General features: G+C 37.6%; 1 protein-coding gene across 1 annotated transcript in view; it reads left to right on the top strand.

The window, feature by feature from the left end:
- The first annotated feature begins 229 nt into the window (after positions 1 to 229).
- The window catches only part of CLCA1 (chloride channel accessory 1), a 34,828-nt gene continuing 17,082 nt past the window's right edge, over positions 230 to 17,975 (top strand). The window contains exons 1-5 of the mRNA XM_065909687.1: positions 230 to 391; positions 6,015 to 6,155; positions 6,322 to 6,469; positions 8,830 to 8,935; positions 13,423 to 13,603. Coding sequence (XP_065765759.1) covers positions 230 to 391; positions 6,015 to 6,155; positions 6,322 to 6,469; positions 8,830 to 8,935; positions 13,423 to 13,603 — 738 coding nt within the window. The remainder of the gene's footprint in view (positions 392 to 6,014; positions 6,156 to 6,321; positions 6,470 to 8,829; positions 8,936 to 13,422; positions 13,604 to 17,975) is intronic.

Raw genomic sequence — 17,975 nt, 5'->3', positions numbered from 1 at the left:
ATTTAAAAGTAAACAGAATTTGAGACCAAGATATAGTTATCATTCATCATAGTGAAGACAAATGCAAATAGTGAAACAATTTGGGGTCAAGAGGTTAAAGTCCTGCAATAAACCACTGTTGATAAATTGGAAAAATGTGTGCCTGTATATTCATATATATAGGGGTAAGGAAAGATGCCTCCATAACCAACATTTTCCAAAGAGAGAACTGAAAGGGAGATGTACAGCAATGGGGTCATTTAAGAATTCTGTTTTCATCTTGGTCCTTCACCTTCTGGAAGGGGCCCTGAGTGATTCACTCATTCAGCTGAATAATAATGGCTATGAAGGCATTGTCATTGCAATTGACCCTAATGTACCAGAAGATGAAACACTCATCCAACATATAGAGGTAAGTCTGAAATGGTAACTATTCATGCTGTTTTGAAAAATTAAGCATAATATATTGATAGAGCAAACATGAGTTCTCTAATTCCAACTGTGTGACACTGGAAAATTTTTTAAAAATATCTGTGGTTGCATTTCTTCAGCTATAAAATGGAAATAATAACACAACCATTATGATTCTTCTGAGGGAGGAGATAATACATGCAATATGTATAATTCAGAGCTTGATATACTGTTGGCACTTACTAAATGATATCTCTACTTCTTGGCTGTAGATGACTTCATCAAAAATTATTTAGTTCTACACCAAGGCAAAGCCAACTATATTTGGCAGATATTATGAAATGTGCAGAGGGTAATTCCTTTGTCTGATTTTACCACTGGCTCCTATCAGAGTCTCCTTTTATTCTCCTGATTAAACTCTCCCTTCCCTGTGATTCTAATATAGGAGTCCAAGATGCAAATCTTAGTCTCTGACTTAAGAACAAACCTGACCCATCCAATGGGAGGAAATCCTACATTTTGCCAGGCCCAACACAAGGCGTCTTCTCAGGGCTGTTGAGCAGTCACATTTCACTTGTTGCTTCTTCTGTAGGGGATGGAAAAATTAGGGAAGAGGACTCTTCCTGTCCACATAGAGGCATCTAACTGCTGTAAGATGGAGGGATTAGAGAGGTTCTGTACAACAGCAAACAGCAAAGAATAAGAAGGAAATGTCTTATAAAAGCCAACCCTGAAAAGTGACTGTAGCTCACCCAGAGGTAGTACTGTGTAATGGGCAAAAGTACTGATCTACAAAATGGGGAAAATGATAAATATCTTCCTCACAGGACTTTGTGAGGATTATCAATGCACACATATAAGGGAAGTTGGATGAAGGGTAAATGGGAACTCTATACATTTTTTGCATGTCTCACCTGTAAGTCTAAAATTTTCTCAAAAACTTAGGAGACCTTTATAAATGTATACAGAATGCCTGGTACACATTAAGAGCTCAACAAATGGTAGGCAATTCATCAGTCCCCAGGTCTCCTTTTAATATTAGATGGAAAGGGCTCATCATTTCTTACCAAGCTAAAAGGACTGAGACTTGTTTCTGGGAAAAGTTCCTCTGTGTAAACTCAGAAGCTAATAGTACAAGGGCCTCAAAAGGGTTGCCTCAAAAGGTTTCTTGCTCTGAACAAGTGAAAACCCAGAAAGAGGAGTTAGGGGAGAGAACTATCTCAACCACGAGAGGAGTTCAGGACTAGCGAAGTGCAGTGATTGAAGAGGAGGGGAAGTTCACCTGTTCAAACCAGAAGACCATCAGATATCATTGCTATCAGTGAAAGGGAAATTCATGCCTTTTGAAATCTCTAAACAATCAGAAACATTAGGTGAGTCTTTGATTAATTCCAGTAAGAAGATCAAACCAGGCAATCTTAGGGAAATCAACTCTGAATACTCACTGGAAGGACTGATGCTAAAGCTGAAGCTCCAGTTTTGTTCATCTGATGGGAACTGACGACTCATTGGAAAAGTCCTTGATGGTGGGAAAGATTGAGGGCAGAAGGAGAAAAAGGCATCAGAGGAGGAGATGGCTGGATGGTATCATGTCCAATGCAATGGACATGAACTTGGGCAAACTTTGGGAGATGGTAAGGAACAGGGAGGCCTGGAATGCTGCAGTCCATGGGGTCGCAAAGAGTCAGATATGACTGGTCAACTGAACAACAAACTTAGAAATAGCATTAGCAAAAATGAAGCAGCCACTGGAACGACAAGAAAAATTGGGAGAAAAATGTGACCAGCATGTTTCTGGCTCTGGCTGGACAGTGAGCAGTCCTCAGGAACATATGAAAAGGAGCCACAAATGCCTTATCTCTAATGACAATGGTAATTTGTATTTATTCGGTGCTTTGGCCACCTGAGGAGAAGAACTGACTCATTTGAAAAGACCCTGATGCTGGAAAAGGTTGAAGGTGAGAGGAGAAGGGGACGACAGAGGATGAGATGGCTGGATGGCATCACTGACTCAATGGACATGAGTTTGAGTAAACTCTAGGAGTTGGTGATGGACAGGGAAGCCTGGCGTGCTGCAGTCCGTGGGGTCGCAAAGCGTTGGATATGACTGAGCAACTGAACTGAACTGAGAGAAAAAGCAAAAGGACATTCACTTCACTCTCTCTGAGGGTTCCTCCTGAGAAATACACTTCTCACTGCTATTATTCAGTTGGTTTTCTGGTATGGTCCTAAACGAGTTGGGTATGAGAGAAGTTGGTTTCCGCAGTTACCTTGTCACAGGAACACTTCTAAGGACAACAGTGTGCTCAGGAGTCCCTGGGTAGTTAATAAAAGCGAGTCCCTGTTTGATGTTTCAGATATGCGGTCAAGGGACCTCACTGTGGGCTTTGCCACCTTGCTGATCATCCCTCAGTTCTCTGCATTTTGGGGAGACTCTCCCCTTGGTGTCCTTGTGTGAGCAGAACCCTCTAAGTCAGTTCTTAAATACCTGCTTCGGCAGGGCCGTCCGAAAGGTACTCCACTCACAGTACCAGCAGGTGGCGCTGCAGCATTCCCCCGACGCTGGCCTACACTGCGGGAGCGGTGCGAGGACTCTTCATAAAATGAAGGAGTGAGGGTCAAGACGCTCTCTCCGCCTCGCGCCGCCTTAACACACGCACAGTGGGAGTAGTTGGGGTCTCCTCAATGCATGGGAGCCCAAGCACCTCCTGTCTTGGCACTCCTGGGCAGTTTGCCCCTCATCGTAACCTCTTCATTCACTCATTTGTTCGTTAATCCAACGAACATTTATTTACAGAGCATTCACATTATGTCAGGTACCAGGAATTCGGTGGTCAACAGTATAGTATCCCTGTTCTTAAGCAATTACCAGTGCTTCATATAAATTTCATCCTTAATGTTCTTCAAACCTCAAAAACTCAACTATTTGGATATGAGGTCACTTTCTCAAAATATGAAACAGATGTCAAAGATTCCTTATTAATGTTTCTAATAAAACATAGCTGCTGCTGCTAAGTCACTTCAGTCGTGTCTGACTCTGTGCGACCCCATAGACGGCAGCCTACCAGGCTCCCCCGTCCGCGGGATTCTCCAGGCAAGAACACTGGAGTGGGTTGCCATTTCCTTCTCCAATGTGTGAAAGTGAAAAGTGAAAGTGAAGTTGCTCTGTCGTGTCCGACTCTTAGCGACCCCATGGACCGCAGCCCACCAGGCTCCTCCGTCCATGGGATTTTCCAGGCCAGAGTACTGGAGTGGGTTGCCATTGCCTTCTCCAAATAAAACATAGAAGACAAGACATTTCATGCTGCTTAGTTATCTTCCTAGGAGACACTGAGCATTTACATTTCACAAGTTAAATTGTAATATGATATTCGAACGTAGGAAGTTTTATACTTATTTTTCATTTTTTTGGTGATACTGATTCAATATTTTTATTTAAAAAGTGATACAATATTAAATTTTCCTAGCAGATGTTCAAAATCTGGCTTTTTTGGTAAAAGGAGAAGCAAATCGTTTTGAGAGCTTTTTTTAAACTAGCAAGGCAACTATTATCATTACCATTTGAAAAGACAGAAACTGAGGCTCAGAGAGATAAATTCCCCAAGTTTATCCCCAAGAAGTAGCAGAACAGGGTTTACTCCTGCATCAGTACAGAAGTACTATTTTCCCAAATAGTGATGCACTGTCTCTGCTTCTAAGGCCACCCCTAGAATTAGATGTCTAGGCATCAATGTCTCACCTCTCTGGTCTGTTCCAGTAAGGACTCTCCTCCAGCAATGATCCCTTTTTTCCCATCTTGAATTATATGCTTTGTTTTTTTTCCCCACTAGCACATACATATGTTATAATAGCTCCCATTCAAAACAAAACAAACCTCCCTTGCCCAAAATCTTCCTTCAACTGCTGCTTCATTTCTTGATTTCCTTTTAATTTGTAGAAACATTTCTTGACCTGCTGTTTTCATTGCCTCTGCTTCATCACCTCCCACCCTATTGAATTCACTCATATAGAGCCGTCATCTCCATTCCACAAAATGGCTCACTCAGGTTGCCAAATTCATTGCTCAGTTTTTAGTCCTCATCTTCCTTGATTGCTCAGCAGCGTTTAATTCTGATGGCCACTCTCTCCTTCTCGAAATGCTCTCCCATGCCTTCCGATCTCCTTCCCCTGCACCGGCTGCTCCTTCCGAGTTTCCTTTGCTGGCTCTTCCTCTTCCCACTTCTGAATGCTCAGTCTTCAATCTTCTTCCCTCTGTCTACACCCATTTTTGCATTTTTCAGTGATTTTCAGCCCTAATAGTCCCAATTTCCCTTTCTATAATAAATATCTTGTAATATCCCTTCTACTATCTTGTCATGATGCATTTCAGGGAAACAGGCATTTATAATTTAACACTACAGCTCTTTTTCTTTAGAGAAATAAAGTTAGGCATAATTTGGAAAGAGATTATATACTTATGCCACTTCGTTGTATCTAATACTTAGTATTATACTAAAAACATTATGCCACTTCGTTGTATCTAATACTTAGTATTATACTAAAAACAAACACTATCATAACATTTGGGCTTCCCTGGTAGCTCTGTGGTTAAGAATCCGCCTATCAATGTAGGAGACTAGGATTCGATCCCTGGGTCAGGCAGATCCCCTGGAAAAGGAAATAGCACCCACTCCAGTATTCTCGCCTGGAGAATACCATGGACAGAGGAGCCTGACCTCGCTTCAGTCCATAGGGTCACAAAGAGTCAGATACGACTTAGCAACTAAACAACAACAATACAATTATTACAGGAGGTGTTGAAGTTGTATTTATTTTAATTTGAGTTTCTTTTCACTACTACTTGGTGCCTTGCTTCAGTCCATAGGGTCACAAAGAGTCAGATACGACTTAGCAACTAAACAACAACAATACAATTATTACAGGAGGTGTTGAAGTTGTATTTACTTTAATTTGAGTTTCTTTTCACTACTACTTGGTGTGAGATGTTGAGACTAATACTCTCTAATTCTGTTTCTCCTTTAAAGGTTCATTGATCTTTAAAGGATCGTATGAAATGAAACTAAGAGCTAATATTTGATAAGCATTTGTGCTAAGTAAACATGGTTCCAAGTGCTTTCTTGACTTCATTTGATCCTCACAACAACCTTATGGGCTGCTCTCTGTAATACTTTCCATCTTATAAATGGGGAAACTGAGGCTCAAGAGCGGTTTAGGACATTTCTTTTTTCTTTTTGGCCACACCAGTTGGCTTGTGGGATCCTAGTCCCCCAGCCAGGGATGGAACCCAGTCCCCAGCAGTGAAAGTGCTGACTCCTAACCTTTGGATCACCAGGGAATTCTCTCAGGGAAATTTCTGATGTCCCACCATAAGTGGTGAGCAAGGATTAGTGCCTGCTTCTGAAGTCTTCATTGTCAAGTATTATACTGTGACACAGAGCATGCAGTAAAAATATCAAAAAAGGCTAGCTACTATTATTAACAAAATAATCTCCTTTTCTTAGCTCGATAAATAGCCAGTTTCTGGAAATGTGAAATACAAATATAAATTGGAATAATTGGTAATTTCATCTTTTTTTCTGTCATTAAGCATGCTTCTTTATATTTTATTCCCCCCCTCCCCCCAGGATATGGTGACTGATGCATCTCCATATCTGTTTGAGGCTACAGAAAAAAGATTCTACTTCAAAAATGTTGCCATTTTGATTCCTGAAAATTGGAAAACAAAACCTGAATATGTGAAACCCAAACTTGAGACCTACAAAAATGTAAGAATATTAACTTTTTTTCAAATTTAGTTTTATTTTGTTACTTAGATTCTTTTATAAAAATATTCTAGAATCAAACAAAATTGTTTCAATATAGTCTGCTGTGAATAAGGTCAGTTCATTTGCTGAAATTTTTTAATGATGAAAAATTTTTCTTAAATTTCAGGCTGATGTTCTGGTTGCTGAACCTAATCCAACAGGTAATGATGGACCTTATACTGAGCAGATGGGAGGTTGTGGAGAAAAGGGTGACAGAATTTACCTCACTCCTGACTTCCTAGCTGGAAAAAAGTTGCCTCAGTATGGACCACAAGGTATGGGTAGAGATGAAATATTCTGCTATGTAATAATTTAAAAATTTTATGTTGCAAATAGATCAACAATAGCATTATCTTTCTGAGTAAGAACATAAAAGTCAAATAGACTATTATAGCCTGCTTTTTTCACATAAAACAGATTCAGAATAGTGCATTTTTCCATTAGAAATTTATTCTGTTCATATCCTGCAAATATATGTGTATAAATATAATATTTTTAATTTTCAGATACTCAGTTATCAGATAATAACTCCGATTAAATAGTTTAATTAATGTGATATTAGGTTCCTATGGTTCTGTGGGAGGGCACCTGAACAAATTAAATCTCCTGTCTGCAATTCAGGTATGGCCAAAACATATGGCAGACACATAATGTTTTCAGACTTTAATATGCATTCAGATTATAAATGGATTGTTAAAATGATTTTGATTCAGTAGGTGTGGGGTAAGACTCAAGGATCTGCATTTTAACAGGCTCCCAGGTGATGCTGATACTGCCTGACCTTGGACCACACTTTGAGTACCAGACAGAATAGCCTTGATGTTCATCTCTGACAAATATCTGACTAAAGAAAAAGTCAACATTTCCTTCACAAAATATCATTTATCATTTTCATATGAACCAAACAGAGCAATCTTGGGGTAAAATATTAAAAGAAATCAGCAGTGGCATATATACAATATGTACTTTTCAAGGATAATTAAGTGTGATTAATATTAACTAATTAGGTTAATTAACAACTAGGTTTCTTTATTAGCTTAAAAATATTAGAACCATTTTAATTTTTTTCCTTTAAATTGGCAAGGCAGAGAAAACAAGCAAACAAAAGAGCATTGCTGCCTGCATGTCCCACCCCAAATACACTAGAGCACTTTTACAGACCTTAACAGAGAGGATTGTCTAACCAACACACCTCTTTTACAACATCTCCATAATGGAAACAGAAAATTCCCAACGTATGGCTCAATAAAAATGTGTTGAATTGATTTACTTACCAATTGATTGATTTACTTGCCAGCTTAAGCTGTTCCTTCCCACTCCTGAGCCCACTCCAGTCATCAAGATCACCTTATACAATGCCATTCCTTTATACTCTCTCCTTTTTGTATCCTGACTCCATTACTACTCCTTCACAATCTCCCCTATCTTTAAGAGGCCATCAGTTATTCCTCAGCATGTAGAGCAATCTAAAATCCTTAATATGAGATACTAGGGCTTACTAAACATGCACCTCCTCACTTAATCCTCCAAATTCAGCCTACCTTGGAATTTACATTTCAGAAAAACTGACCGGTACATAGGTCACTAATATTCATCCAACTATAACAAAGTTACTAAGTACCAATTAAATTCTAGACAATATGGGCCAAGACATGACAATTAAGTCACGATACCTGTTTTCATGGAGACAAGAGTCTAGAGACAAGAGACTGGCAAATAAACAATGACAATATAACATGACAAATGCCATAATGGAATATAATGAAAGTGAAAAAGGAGGGGTACCTGAACTAGTTTGAGGATGTCAGAGAAGGCTTCTATCTGGATATAAGCTTAATTTTGAAAGAAGAGTAGGAGTTATCTCCCAGTCAGAGATAGGGAGGTTGTATTTCAAGCAGAGGAAAAATATGTAAAAATGATCAGAGATGAGCAAGAATATGGTGTGACTCTCGAAACTAAAAGGGGTTTAGGAATCCATTGTCATTATGGAGTTTTTGAAGTGGGTGGAGAACAGAAAGAAATATGGCTGCATAGAGGAGCAAGGCCTGAATCATCAGGGACCTTGTATGCATGTTGAGAAGTTGGACTTAATTCCGAGCACCAAGGGTAAGTCATTGAAGACTGGAGACATGGAGCCAGCTGGGTGAGTGTCGCAGTAGTTCAGGAGTAAGTGGCGATGAGACTGGAAGGGTGAGAATAGGTCAAAGCAAAAAGGCCGATGTGGAGTAGGCAGACCTTGAGATCTGTCCACATTTGGGTCATTAGGAAGAAGGACCTTCTTGGCTGCCCTATAGGTCAGCCTGTGCTGACCTCCATCATTACACTTGCACCCCTAAAGATTTTAGTTATCTAAAATGATGTGTGTCATCTGCTAGACCATGAGATATGTGAGCACAGGGCACTTGTTTTACCTTTGAATGAATAGCTTCCTGGTACTTACTAAGTGCCTAATTAGCACTTGACAATTCAAAATAAGTAGTCATATTTATAGAAATGTACAATTGTCATATCAAATTAAACCTTTAACTTAAAAAAGCAAAACATAATAATTTTCAGAAGAATTACTTTCTCTGAATTTAAGAGGGTAATTTTGCCATTCTTATTGTAATTAGGTGTTTAAAATATTTTTTCACAGGAAGGGCATTTGTCCATGAATGGGCTCATCTACGATGGGGAGTATTTAATGAGTATAATAATGACCAGAAATTCTACCTATCCAAAAGAAAAATAAAACCAGTAATGTATGTATATTTTGATTAATTTTCCCAAACTGTTTTAAATTGCAACCAATTTTGTCTTGAATTGAATATTTTTAAAATGTTGGTCTTTTATCATATTTTCCTCTTTCATTCTTAGTGTCTTCTCTCTCAGCTTCCCATAAAACTACTACTTTTGTTCACTTAGATGAATGAAAAGTAAGAATGAAGTAAGAATGAAAAGTAAGGCACTTACTTTTGTGCCTTAGATGAATTCTCTACTCTGCAACTATAAATCATTTGCCTGTTTGTGTGTGTGTGTACAACTAGAAGAAATTCACAGGTTCTACATTCAGGATCTCCATCTTCCTGTCTCATAATCAGAGACATAAAGCTTCAGTGCCTTGCAGGTAAAATAGTATCTGTGTGAACTATATCAGAATGAATGGGCCTGAGAGACACTGGGGAACTTAGCTGAAAGACAGTCCAAACATTAAAACAAAACAAAATCTCTCCCAATTTGACTAAAACCCTGTATGGTGTCAGTAGAAAGCAAATTGAACACTTAGAAAGTATCCTGGCAAAAAAAAAAGTACCCTGGCTCCCGTAATTTTACAGGTAGGTTCTTGGAATCAAAAGTTTCAGGGAATAAACTGCTTTTGTACAAATATAAAGGATAGGGAGCTTCCCAATTCATTTTAGACAAGTGGCATAATTCAGATACTAAAATCCGACATATGGGATGCATAAGAATTGTGTAGATACAGCTTTCCAAAAAGATTACAAATAAAAGCAAAGTAAGTTACACCTGGACTAATATTATACAGGAATAACAAACACACCAAGGCCAAGAAGGATATCTTCCAGATATCAGAAAATGCTATGATAATAGGTAAGTAATTAATATAGTATATCAAAGAAAAAAGAAAGTTATTCCAACAGATTCTGAAAAGGAATTTGATAAGCTTGCACATTTATACCTCAGTTGAAAACAACAGCCTCTTTTAAAAGACTAGAGCTGGGGCAACACCACTCTTCACTTTTGCTTCTAGTTCTACTCCCATGATGACTCTTTAAGGAGATGCACTCAGCTTTGGTTTGGTTACTGTCTACCCAGCACAGTTTCCAAAGGAAGCTGCATGGAATTCAGAACTCTGCCTTGGCTTCCCCTTTCTCCCATAGGAGCATCACTGCTTTCTGCTTTCCCTTTTCTTTATTATACTCAAATTCTGTCTTTTGACATTTTCTCTCCTCTTACGTCACTTTAGGTATAAAAAGACACTAAGTACCTCCCAGAGCCATACACAATCTACCCGATTCCTTTGGCTTGTTCCCTCCACACACTATAGAATCCATTCCCCAGTGTCACTGTCGATGAGATCATGTTAGGTGAACCTCTCAAATCTCAGCCCATGGATGACATTCAGCCCTGACATCTGCCTTTCCCACTTCTTGCTATGCTTCCAGATAGAACCTGTGTTCCCCTTGAGAGAAAAGCTGATTAGCACATATTCTTTCTAAGGGATATTCTAGAAATATCTATACATCATTTTCATCCTTCCACAGATAACATTTTGCAAAACTGACATAATTACCATGTCCTCTTAACAATAAATTTTGTTATAACATACAAATAGTATTTATTGCTTATCTACCAATTCTTTATTACTTCTTTTTTTTTTTTTTCTTTATTACTTCTAAGACTTAGAAACAACTACAAAAATGACAGTACTACCCATAATAGAAGGCTTCCTTAATATGAAGCAGAACATGAATTGAAAGCCAACTGCCCACATAATATTTAACGGGAATTACTAAACATTCCCAGGAATATGATAAGAATGGGAACTACTAGAAATTATCATTTTTAGAAAGTTGTAGCCAGCGCAATAATGTGTTGGGAAGGTTAAAAAAACAGGGGCTACTAGAAAGAGAGAGAAAAAATTTCTTCTAGGCAGATGATAATGTGATCCACTTTGAAAGCCTGAAGGGAAAAAGAGAAATTAAAATTGACAAGAGAAGTCAATAAGGCAACCAGATATATTTGAAGAAAACTCTAAGAAATGTGAAAGTTACATCTGAAGAAAAACATAACACAAAATCCTTCTAAAGAATTTAAAAGGAAATTAAGATTAACTGAGATATTTTTAATTCATAGAATACTTAAATTCAACCCAAATTAATATATAGGTCTTATGAAACTCTAGTCAAAACATTTCTATTTTTACCTCATTTTAAAGACCCTGAGCTTATCCAATAGATAGCAGCTGCAAACATTTTTGTAAAAGGATAGTAATAAAGGAAAATTTTCTTGTTGAATTTTAAATATACAATAAAGCTACATTAATTAAAACAATGCAAACTAGTAGACTTGTGATAATTTACTATTTGATATAGCTAGAATTATAAATCCACAAGGAAAGGCAAGATTTCTTTAGATGTCAGGACAATTTTTAACTATGTGGGGAAAAAATTAATAGACTCTCTTTCAACTGGATAGACTTATTCAATATAAAAAATAAAATCATGATGAAAACTAGAAGTATATTAATAAATATCAAATTCCTAAATGGTGAATGTCTTTCTATGCATTCAAGAGTTGGAAAAAGACATAACTAAAAGAATGATAAATTTGACTACATATAAATTAAAAACTTTATTGCATATAAATCAAATATAAACTAAATTAAAAATAAAAAACAGAAAAAGATGTTTGCAAATATTTAAAAAACAGACTTTTAAAAGCTTAGCATTATAACAGATAAAAGAAAACAATAACACCCTAATAGAAAAATAGACACAAGAGAAAACAATCTATATAAAAGAAGAAATAAAAATGGTCAGTAAAAATGTAAAAATGTTCAGACATTAGAAGTCAAAGAGGTGCAGATTTAATAAAGATGATAATCGTTTATTACCTAGTACTAGTGCCTGTCAGTGGGATTGTTGCAGGAAGGGGGACCCCTTCCAGGGCCCGAAACTGGGCTCTTGTCTAACACTTGGAGATGAATTGTCCAAGGAGACGCATGCGCTGACAAACCAAGAGATTTTATTGGGGAAGGGCATCCGGCTGGAGAACAGTAGGATAAGGGAACCCAGGAGAACTGCTCTGTCACACGGCTTGCAGTCGCGGGTTTTATGGTGATGGAATTAGTTTCCAGGTTGTCTTTAGCCAATCATTCTGACTCAGAGTCCTTCCTGGTGGTGCACGCGTTGTTCAGCCAAGATGGATGCCAGAGAGAAGGATTCTGGGAGGTGGTCGGACAGGTGGTGTCTCCTTTTGACCTTTCCTGAACTCTTCTGGTTGGTGGTGGCTTATTAGTTTCATGTTCCTTACCAGGACCTCCTGTCATAAAACAACTCATGCAAATGGTTACTTTGGTGCCTGGCCAGGGTGGATGGTTTCAGTTATGTGATTCTTCTAACAGGATGAGTGCTTTCATTGATGGTTATCAGAGGAATAAACTAGAATAACCTTCCTGGAAAGCAATTTGATGACACATATCAAATCTCTAAAATTCTTTCCTATTTCTTGATCTACTAATCTTATGTTTAGCATCCATTTTAAAGGAAATATAGAATGAGCTCTATCAACAGGCTTTAAAATGTTCAAATTTCTGAATCTGACCATTTATTCTGAGTGTCAGTCATAGCAAGCTTGGAAATAGAGTCAAAATGTTATGCACCAATTTCATTTATTCACAGAAGTTTTATTTTTAGCACCAAAAAATTCATGGAGGAAAAAAATTAAGTAAATTAGGCTAAATTCACATTGTAATTTCAAAATGTGAAGTTATTAAAATCACATTTTGAAAGAATATTATGAATTATAATAATACATTACAATTTAAATGTACTAAAATACTAAGTTTTATAAGATCAGGCAGTAAAGCTATACATAAAATGTTATGCTGATACATAGAGAACAATAGTTCATCTCTGACAGTGGCATATGATTTTTTCTTCTCTTCTTTATAATCTTCCTAGTTTCCAAATTTCCCATGTTCATATGTTTTTTATATACTCAAAAAATAAGATGTGGGGGAAAAGTGCTCCATTCACAATAGTGACAAACTCATAAGCATATAAATAAAAATCTAAAATACCTATATAAACACACAAGAACTATGCAAAGTATGACATAAACTAACTGGATCAAAACAAACAAACAAATAAACAAATGTCAGCAACACTTTCTAGAGAAACGAAAGAGGCTCTTGATTTTCCAGGAATGAGAGGACCAGATTAGGAAGTGCCTTAGGACTTTGATCCTTATTAATTCTTAACAGTGGCTGTAAGACAGCCTTAGCTTTTCTGCTGCATAGAAACACATTCTGATATCATTTTGGGAACCCCTCAGATACTTTCTGGTAAACAAAATTACTCTGATGAGAATTTGATAATTTTAATATTTAAGGTGATACATTTATTTCTTAAATTATAAAGTGAAATTGTAAACAAAGCTGTCTGTAGAAACTGACCAGAGTCCAACACTTTGAAATTATCATTTCACTTAAATATCTAACCTGCAGATGTTCAGCAGCTATTACTGGTGAAAATGTAATACAGACGTGTCAAGGAGGAAGCTGTGTCACTAAACAATGCAAAACTGACAGAAAAACAGGACTGTATGAAGAAGGATGTGAATTCATACCGCACAATGACAGTCAAAATGACAAGGCTTCCATAATGTACTCACAAAGTATTCATACTGTAAGTACCATGTCCTTTTTCTTCTTTTTTTCTTGACATGAATTTAGTGAGGTTTTTATCCCAGATGATGCAAGAGAGGGTGAAATGTTAGGAAGTCAAGTATCAGTATTAGTATCAGTTCAGTTACTCAGTCATATTCAACTCTTTGCAACCCCATGAACTACAGCACGCTAGGCCTCCCTCTCCATTACCAACTCCTGGAGTTCACCAAAACCCATGTCCATTGAGTCAGTGATGACATCCAGCCATCTCATCCTCTGTCATCCCCTTCTCCTCCTGCTCTCAATCTTTCCCAGCATCAGAGTCTTTTCAAATGAGTCAGCTCTTTACATGAGGTGGCCAAAATATTGGAGTTTCAGCTTAACATCAGTCCTTCCAATGAACACCCAGGACTGATTTCCTTTAGGATGGACTGGTTGGATCTCCTTGCAGTCCAAAGGACTCTCAAAAGTCTTCTCCAACACCACAGTTCAAAAGAATCAAATCTTCTGTGCAAAGCTTTCTTCACAGTCCAACTCTCAAATCCATACATGACCACTGGAAAAACCATAGCCTTGACTAGACGGACCTTTGTTGGCCAAGTAATGTCTCTGCTTTTTAATATGCTGTCTAGGTTGGTCATAACTTTCCTTCCAAGGAGCAAGCATCTTTTAATTTCATGGCTGCAGTCACCATCTGCAGGGATTTTGAAGGTCAAAGAAATAAAGTCAGCCACTGTTTTGCCATCTATTTGCCATGAAGTGATGGGACTGGATGCCATGATCTTAGTTTTCTGAATGTTGAGCTTAAAGCCAACTTTTTCACTCTCCTCTTTCACTTTCATCAAGAGACTTTTTAGTTCTTCGTCACTTTCTGCCATAAGGGTGGTGTCATCTGCATATCTGAGGTTATTGATATTTCTCCCAGCAATTTTGATTCCAGCTTGTACTTCATCCAGTCAAGCATTTCTCATGATGTACTCGGTATATAAGTTAAATAAGTAGGGTGACAATATACAGCCTTGATGTAGTCTTTTCCTATTTGGAACCAGTCTGCTGTTCCATGTCCAGTTTTAACTGTTCTTTCCTGAGCTGCATACAGGTTTCTCAAAAGGCAGGTCAGGTGATCTGGTATTCCCATCTCTTTCAGAATTTTCCGCAGTTTATTGCAATCCACACAGTCAAAGGCTTTGGCATAGTCAATAAAGCAGAAATAGATGTTTTTCTGGAACTCTCTTGTTTTTTCCATGATCCAGCAGATGTTAGCAATTTGATCTCTGGTTCCTCTGCCTTTTCTAAAACCAGCTTGAACATCTGGAAGTTCACAGTTCACATATTGCTGAAGCCTGGCTTGGAGAATTTTGAGCATTACTTTACTAGCGTGTGAGATGAGTGCAATTGTGCAGTAGTTTGAGTATTCTTTGGGATTGCCTTTTTTGGGATAGGAAGGAAAACTGACCTTTTCCAGTCCTGTGGCCACTGCTGAGTTTTCCAAATTTGCTGATGTATTGAATGAAGCACTTTCACAATATCATCTTTTAGGCTTTGAAATAGTTCAACTGGAATTCCATCACCTCCACTAGCTTTGTTCATAGTAATACTTCCTAAGGTCCACATGACTTCACATTCTAGGATGTCTGGCTCTAGGTGAGTGATCACACCATCATGATTATCTGGGTCGTGAAGGTCCCTTTTGTATAGTTCTTCTGTGTATTCTTGCCACCTCTTCTAATATCTTCTGCTTCTGTCCTTTATTGAGCCCATCTTTGCATGAAATGTTCCCTTGGTATCTCTAACTTTCTTGAAGAGATCTCTAGTCTTTCCTATTCTATTGTTTTCCTCTATTTCTTTGCATTGATCACTGAGGAAGGCTTTCTTATCTCTCCTTGCTATTCTTTGGAACTCTGCATTCAAATGGGTATATCTTTGCTTTTTGCTTCTCTTCTTTTCACAGCTATTTGTAAGGCCTCCTCAGACAGCCATTTTGCTTTTTTGCATTTCTTTTTCTTGGGGATGGTTGATCCCTGTCTCCTGTACAATGTCATGAACCTCCGTCCATAGTTTATCAGGCACTCTGTCTATCAGATCTAGTCCCTTAAATCTATTTCAAGTCAAGTCAAGTCAACAGTGAGCAGCCTTTCTCTATTGGACAAGACAGGAGAACATAATCAGGAATAAAGTCCTATCTTCCTCAGATCCCTTGCTTAGTTTTGTTTTTTTCTGTTTTCTGCTTCTCCTTCTCTCTTCCACTAGCTTTTAGTTTAATGGCTTAGCACTACTTCAAATATCCTTAAAGACAGACAAGCACAAGAGTTAGTTAAATAAGAAATTCATCCGGGGGATCAGGTAATTTTTTTTGTGAGTAATAAGGACATGATCAGTAGCTTTTAACTTTCAGATATCCTTCAGCCTGCATATTTGTTTTTGGTTGTTAACTAAAATTTTCTTCCTTTTTAAGAATGTTGGTGCCATTAGGGAGTTTGTACATAATGTTAATAGTTTTAAGTAGTTTTAAAATACAGATCTTCCTCCATCCTATTGTAAGTTGAAAATGCATTTAATATACCTCACCTACCAAACATCTTAACTTAGCCCAGCCTGCTTCATGCATCCTCAGAACATTTACATTAGTTTCTGGGCAAAATCATCTACCATAAAGTCTGTGGTATAATAAGGTGTTGAATGTGTCCTGTAATTTATTCAATACTGTACAGAAGAAAAAAGACAAAATGGCTGTTAGTTATTTACCCTCACAATCATCTGGTCCACTAGGAGCTACATACAGCTCAATGGCACTGGCCACGATCACCAGAGAGTATCATATTGCATGCCACAGCCCAAGAAAAGGTCAAAATTCAAAATTTTAGGTATGGTTTCTACCAAACGTGCATTGCTTTTGCACCATAATAAAGTCAAAAGATTGTAAGGTGAACCATTGTGAGTCGGCAATCACCTGCATTTTTAAATTATTTTTTAAATGACCAACTGGTCATAAAATAAACTTGACAAATTATCTTTATTAATGCCAAACATCTGTTCAATTCAGTCGCTCAGTGTCCGACTCTTTGCAACTCCATGAATCGCAGCACGCCAGGCCTCCCTGTCCATCACCAGCTCCCAGAGTTTATTCAAACTCATGTCCATCAAGTCAGTGATGCCATCCATGTGACAGCAAATTTGCACAAAGATAAATGCATCAGTTAAGTGACTTGAGCGCAGAATGTCTCTTATCTTCCCAGTCTTTTACACAAAATTATGTTTTCTTTTTGGAATAAGAGTGTAGTAACTTGCAAGGGTCTATCCATAACAATAAAGTGAAAGTGAAGGTTGCTCAGTCATGTCCGACTCTTTGCGATCCCATGGACTGTACAGTTCATGGAATTCTCCAGGCCAGAACACTGGAGTGGGTAACTTTTCCCTTCTCTAGGGGATCTTCCCAACCAGGGATCAAACCCAGATCCCCACATTGCAGGTGGATTCTTTACCAGCTGAGCCACAAGGGAAGCCCTAACAAAGATAAGTTTTTAAAATGTGGTTTTTGAAATAAGTTTTTAAAATTTGATTCACTAAGGCCATCCTTCAGTCTGGCTTTGTAGTTTATTTCCAGGATAATTCAGAAACTTCCAAAAGGGGGACTAGATTGTTTTAAATTAGTCATAGTTAAAGTTGATGCACAGTCAGGTTTGGGAGCCTCTGCTTGGGATTTACAAAAAAGTATTTCAGGTTCCCTTGTTAAAAAAAGTAGCTATAATGATAATACAGAAAGTGAAACTGTTAATTGCTCAGTTGTGTCTGACTCTTTGCGAATCCATGGACTGTAGCCCACCAGCCTCTTCTGTCCACGGAATTCTCTAGTCAAGAATACTGGAGTGGTTTGCCATTCCCTACTCCAGGATGATCATATGGAAACACTACCAAAACAAACTGAAAAATACAAATAAAGAGAAAAATAAATGTTTTCCAGCTAATGATGACTTTCTACATTACTTGAATCCCAGATATTTAGGATTTTTAATTGAATATACTACTGTAAAGTCACTGAGAGGAAGAATTAGTTTATACATTTTTTGTGTACTAAGCCTTCTTTTTAAATCCCCCAAATACTAGGGATGTAAAGCTTAAGAAAGGGGAAGACACTATGATTTACTGGCTGTGTTTGTATTGTCCATTGCATATGTTCTCCTATAGTTCTTGCCTAACAACTATTGCCATTCTGTAGATTTTAAAAAATCACTGAAATACAGATTGGTAAATGTTATTTAAAAAAAAAAAAACCAACAACAAACTTAAATCAAGCTTTTATTGTGTGTCAGATATAGGGCTAAGTTTTGAGGAAGCAAATTTAATGAGACAGGGTTCTGTGATAGATTAATTTTCATCCATTCAGTAAGTAC

The sequence above is a fragment of the Muntiacus reevesi genome, chromosome 1 (genome assembly GCF_963930625.1).
Source record: "Muntiacus reevesi chromosome 1, mMunRee1.1, whole genome shotgun sequence".
In the NCBI taxonomy this organism is placed as follows: Eukaryota; Metazoa; Chordata; class Mammalia; order Artiodactyla; family Cervidae; genus Muntiacus; species Muntiacus reevesi.
This window is presented reverse-complemented; position numbering and strand designations above follow the sequence as displayed.